This window comes from Pituophis catenifer, unplaced genomic scaffold (genome assembly GCF_029215685.1).
Source record: "Pituophis catenifer annectens isolate HBS135680 unplaced genomic scaffold, rPitCat1.0.hap2 SCAF_3, whole genome shotgun sequence".
NCBI lineage: Eukaryota > Metazoa > Chordata > Lepidosauria > Squamata > Colubridae > Pituophis > Pituophis catenifer.
In genome coordinates this window covers 37,108,271-37,114,270 of record NW_027256883.1, presented here as the reverse complement: position 1 = coordinate 37,114,270, position 6,000 = coordinate 37,108,271, and the positions used below count along the sequence as shown (strand labels likewise).

General features: G+C 38.2%; 1 protein-coding gene across 4 annotated transcripts in view; it reads left to right on the top strand.

The window, feature by feature from the left end:
• Window positions 1-4,342: 4,342 nt before the first annotated feature.
• SULF1 (sulfatase 1) overlaps window positions 4,343-6,000 on the top strand; it is a 44,885-nt gene continuing 43,227 nt past the window's right edge. For all 4 annotated transcript variants that reach the window (XM_070942226.1, XM_070942230.1, XM_070942229.1 and 1 more), the window contains exon 1: window positions 4,343-4,582. In XM_070942226.1, coding sequence (XP_070798327.1) covers window positions 4,357-4,582 — 226 coding nt within the window. In that variant the 5' untranslated portion in view covers window positions 4,343-4,356. The remainder of the gene's footprint in view (window positions 4,583-6,000) is intronic.

Here is a 6,000-nt window from a genome sequence, read left to right as displayed (position 1 = left end):
TAATGACATAACACTTTGACTAGCTGGTACTTTTTTTTCATGTGTATCTTGCAGATTTCTGGCTGCTTTGTCTAAAAGTTATGTTTTCGATTGAAATGATTTCTCCGCTTCCCTTTTTTATTGCACAGAATCTGACAACTAAAGAAAAGCAACATTTGCTCAAGAATTTAACGGTGGTCTTGGACTGATAACAATGAATCATTATTACATTGCTTTTATGTGCACTGTGCTTGGCACTGAATTACTAAGGAGCTTTGGTACCCCTGTCAAATCCCCAAGGTTCAGAGGTCGGGTGCAGCATGAACGAAAAAATATTAGGCCAAATATTATACTTGTGCTTACAGATGACCAGGATGTGGAGCTTGGTAAGTCTGTTTTGAATTGCAGCATCTTTTTACCACCGTCACCATTTTCTTTGGCTTTGTTTTGTTCTTTTGAAAATCACTTTCTGCTCTGTAAATAATCCTTCTATATAGCGGCCTTTCCTGTCCATTATTGTAACTACCTGACAGATTTGGACAACCCATTCCCAGAAAACAAAATGATCTGGGTTTTTTTGCTTCAACGTGATATATCTTATTCCTATTTAACTGCAGAATTGAGATAATGTTCAGCTACCTCTGATTAAATGAAGAATTGTTTAAGACTGGGTGGCAAAGGAAAAGAGGAAGTTTCCTGTCAACAGCTGTTAATTTTCTAATAATGGCCATTCATGAATGTGTGTAAAACATTAAATATCTGGAACACTGAAAACACAATCTCTTGGATGCAGTTACACTTCTATTTTATCTGTGTATACAATTACAAGCCGATTATTTTTATATATTTATTAATATTTACTATGCACTGTCTGTATGGCCCAATTTCACTCTAGCTATATAAGTATCTCAGGAAGAAGTCTCAAAATTCAATCCGTCAATTAATATAAAGCAATCAAAAGGCCAGTGAGGCACCAAAAACTGTTTGAAATAGAAGGTTTTAAGAATCTTAAGAATGACTGCCAGGTGCTGCAATTTGGCAGTTCAAATCTCACCAGGCTCACGGTTGACTTCCCCGTCCATTCTTCCGAGGTGGGTAAAATGAGAACCCAGATTATTGGGGGCAATATGCTGACTCTGTAAACCATTGTACGCAAGGCTGTAAAGCACTGTGAAGCGGTATATAAATCTAAGTGCTATTGCTATTTTCCTAAAAGTCTGGAATGAAGGAGCCAAGCATATCTCTAAGGTCAGTGTATTCCATGGAATTGGGGCCACAATTGGGACAGATTTTGCAGGAGAATCACTCATAGAGCAGAATGTGACTCGGTGATCTAAGAGTAGAGTCAGACTCATTTTGGACAATATAGATCCCAAGGTAATCTGGCATTGATAAAGTATTCCACCTGTGGGGTCAATTAGCCCTCTGGGAATCAACATTTTCTGGAAAGTAAGCAAATGGTGAATAAGTAAATTATGCTTTGAGTTGAGCTTAACAGTCAGGGATTTCATGGGTTCTTCCATGAAATCTATTGACAATAATAGAGAAGTGATTTTGCTTTCAATTTTCCAATATGGCCTGCAGCTCAACCAAATGTCAAACATGTCAAAACCCTGCTTATCTTTTTGAGATCAGCCAAAGTCAATCAGATGTTGCCATTGCTTCATGTCCTGCCCCTCAAACAATGGGAACAAGAATGTGCCTTGATCTTTTTGTGTATGGCACTTTTTCAGGTACTTGGAAAGTATTATCCTTCCTTAGTCTTCTTCTGTCGAAGTTAAACTTTCCCATTTTTTTGCAATCTTTTTTTATGTCTTGATCTGGTCTCTAATTATCCATTTTGCTCATCTCAGAATCTATAGCATTTGTCTAAATCATTTTTAACTGTTTATTCTTCACTACATCTACAAGGAATTGAGCTTTTTCTTTTCATCCTTTTTGCTAGCTCATGACCATGGTCCTCAAGAGATGAACCAAAGTACTTTGGTTCACAAGAACCACAAGGGCTGACATAAATGGATATAATGGACCAGCTACTTTCTCTCAGGTCAAACAATCTCATAGTGCTGTTATGGAAAAAATAGGAGGCAGGAGTATTAGGTAGGATGGATAGATGAGAAAGATAGATAGATAGATAGATAGATAGATAGATAGATAGATAGATAGATAGATTCAAAGTTACTCTGAAATCCTTGATTACAGATTAATAATTTGTGTCTCTTGAACTGAGATCAAGAATAAAATACTAATTTATTTTGGGAAGTGGATTACATTTACTTAGGAATAGTGCAACTGGGACTTCTATGCAATTGTGTGTATCATAGGCCAATACCAAAAAGGTTCAGATTCTGAACACAGAATTTAAATGAAAGAAATTCCTTTGAACAGTGTTGATGTGTAAAGTATGGCCCTGAGGGATTGCCATTCTGTTGTGCATTTGTTTAAAAATTAATTGCATGTTTTTAATAGCACTTGGTTTATATGTAAATAGTGACTAATTACAAGGCTCCTGGGCTTAAACCTAATACTTTGCTATTACCTCAAAGCAATAAAATGTGACAATATAGCTTCTACAGTATGGAATATAGTTTTCCCTGTGAAATTAAATGTTAAGAATGGAAGTTTGTAGTGCTCGAAGACATTTTTTAAAAGCTTAAATTGTTCCTTGTTCAGTTAAAAACTGATAGCATATTTATCATTACTGAACTTTAAAAAAGAATGTAGTGTTTATTGAAAAGAAAACACTTGAGTTGAACATTCCTACAGAAAATAAGTAAACAAAGATTATGAAACAGACAAAAATTATGTGCAATACCCACATTGTCAACCTAAAGTTTCCAACTCCAATTGAAACCAATCCAGGATATTTATCTTCCACCCAAGGATATTATGTGTGTTTGTGTGTGCGAGAGAAATCAGTTGTTGTTGTTAGTCCGAAGTTGTGTCCAACCCATCGCAACCCCATCAGGCCTTCTTATCCTCTACCGTCTCCCGGAGTCCATTTAAGTGACTCCATCCAGCCACTTTATTCTCTGTCGTCCCCTTCTTCGTTTGCCCTCAATTGTTCCCAGCATTAGGCTCTTCTCGAATGAGTCCTTCCTTCTCATTAGATGGCCAAAGTATTTGAGTTTCATCTTCAGGATCTGGCCCTCTAAAGAGTAGTCAGGGTTGATCTCCTCAGGACTGATCGGTTTTATTGCCTTGCAGTCTAAGGGACTCACAGGAGTCTTCTCCAGCACCATAGTTCAAAGGCCTCGATTCTTTGGCACTCAGCCTTCCTTATGGTTCAACTTTCACAGCCATACATTGCTACTGGGAAAACCATAGCCTTTGACTGTACGCACTTTTGTTGGCAGGGTGATGTCTCTGCTTTTTAGTATGCTGTCTAGATTTGCCATAGCTTTATTTGCCAGAGATTTGCCAGAGATTAGTATGTGACAATATTATGCAATATCTGGACAAACACTTAGATGGTAGCCAAGTAACTCAACTCCTGTTAAGTTAGCCATAGGGATGAAAGGGGAGGGAAAAGAGGAATTCTTCTTAGGTGTTATAAAAGGCTTAAACTCATCAGGTCAAAAAAACTTGAGCAACAGCTGTCTCACACTCCTGTTCAGACAGCCACATCTATATTCATTTGTGCCCATTGTTCATTCCATTTTTTTCCCATCAGATTCTTCTTTTCTTCTCGATAAATCTCAGGTTTTGGGGGCAAAAGCCTTCCTATTGCAAATGCACTGTTTCAGTTTAATTCCAGACAGAAATAGCTTTTCAAATTTCTTAATCTTTCTGGAATCTAAAAATGTTTTGCTTTATGAGATTTATATACTGTGAGAAAAAAACTTAAGAAATGTACAATCAAGTAATTAAATCACACTCAGTGTAAACAATAGTGTATATACAAGAAATGCTTTAATAAATGGAAATTTCTTGGGATAAATTAAGATGTAACACTGAAAATTGTATTTAGCAATATCAGGGAGCAAGATCATAGTTTATATAAACTTTGAATCAGTGGTGAAATCCAATTTTTTTTTACTACCGGTTCTGTGGGTATGGCTTGGTGACCGTGGTGTGGCTTGGTGGGCGTGGCTTGGTAGGCATGACAGGGGAAGGATACTGCAAAATCTCCATTCCCACCCGACTCCAGGGGAAGGATATTGCAAAATCTCCAGTCTGGGGCCAGCCAGAGGTGATATTTGCCAGTTCTCCGAACTATTCAAAATTTCCGCTATCAGTTCTCTGAACTGCTCAAAATTTTCGCTACCGGTTCTTCAGAACCTGTCAGAATCTGCTAGATTTCACCCCTGCTTTAAATGTGTGCCGTATGTGAGTTAATTATGTATTTGCTTTTGATATTTAGGGTCCTTGCAAGTGATGAATAAAACCAGGAAGATAATGGAGAATGGAGGTGCCAGTTTTGTTAATGCATTTGTAACCACTCCAATGTGCTGTCCATCTCGGTCCTCGATGTTGACAGGAAAATATGTTCACAATCACAATGTTTATACTAACAATGAGAACTGCTCTTCTCCATCCTGGCAAGCAACACATGAGCCACGCACCTTTGCTGTGTATCTCAACAATACTGGATATAGAACTGGTAAGGAATTAGTTTTCACACTCCTTTTTCATTTTGATTTTTAAAAAGTTGCTTGTTTGCAATCTGTTAATGCTGTTAATAACAGAATTATTTTTGGAACATTGATGCAGCAATTTTGCAAAGCTTAATGGTACTTTGTCTTGTTAATTTGTGGGTAGGAAATCAGCAGAAAGCTGTATAAAAGACCAGATACTAAACTTATTAAAGTGTAGTAGCTTTGGTAGATAGAGGGAAGTTGTGGTAGCAGAGTTTAGAGCAGGGGTGTCAAACTGGCAGCCCATGGGCCTGATGCATCACACACAGGCCACACCCACTCCAGCTCTGTAAATGGGAAAAACATGGTGAAACATCACGTGACGGCAACATGACATGGCCAGTTTGACACCCGTGGTTTAGAGAGTCAACTTGGACCCATATTAATTTGAAGGTCTTCAAGTAAAAATACAGGGATTTTTTTTTCTTAATAAGGAGCCTGCCTTTTAATCCTTGTATTCCAGATCATAGAACCAATTATCTGTCCTTTGCATTGTCCTAAAATTTAAATTGAAACAAATAGAATATTTTTTGAAAATGCAAACTGCAGATAGATACCAGTAGGGGTGGGTTCTACTTATCTTTACTACTGGTTCGCAATGGGACCCCGCGCGCTTCTGTGCACGCGCAGATCACCCATGATGATGTGAGTGATGTGAGTCTCCCGCCGGTTTTACTACCGGTTCTATAGAACCGGACTGAAGCAGGAGCAACCCACCACTGGATACCAAGCCCTCATCTTGTTATGAAGGAAGTGGAGAAGAGAATCTATTGGGCTGCCAGCATTTATCTGGGGTTTTCAGCCAAATGAGACTGTTCCTGGCACATATAGGGTGCTGACTCTGGTATTAAAGAGTTGGATCCTGATTTTGGTTGAATATTAAGTCCTATAACAAGGTGACAGTTAAAAACAGCTGAGCAGTAGATATCTGTGTCACCCTGAAAGAAGAAAGGATGTCAACTTAATTAAGGTTGCTGACTCTTCCTATAGAAAACATTCTCTAACCTCCTTTATTGGAAGCAACTCCTGCTTTCCTAATCTGAATTTCTTTGGCTTCAAGTTCCTAGTTCCTCCTAGTTTTTTGCCCTGTGGATTGATATCCAGTTTTCAATTGTGAAGGAATGTGGCTTTGACTCAAAGACAGGGGAGGAGATTTCTAGGCTGTTACAGAAAAGATATCTGAGTCTTGGAAAAATAGAAAGTGTAGAAATAAATTCAAAACAACTCTGCCTTGACTGTGTTAGATACAAGCTGAAGTAAAGAAGGATTTTGGCAGGCTTTCAAGATCTGTTCCAATACCTTAACTGCATTAAAGTACATTTCTTGTGACTTCCATTTCCTGACCTCGATGGGATGACATTGGCTCTTGGACTCCACTGGTTCT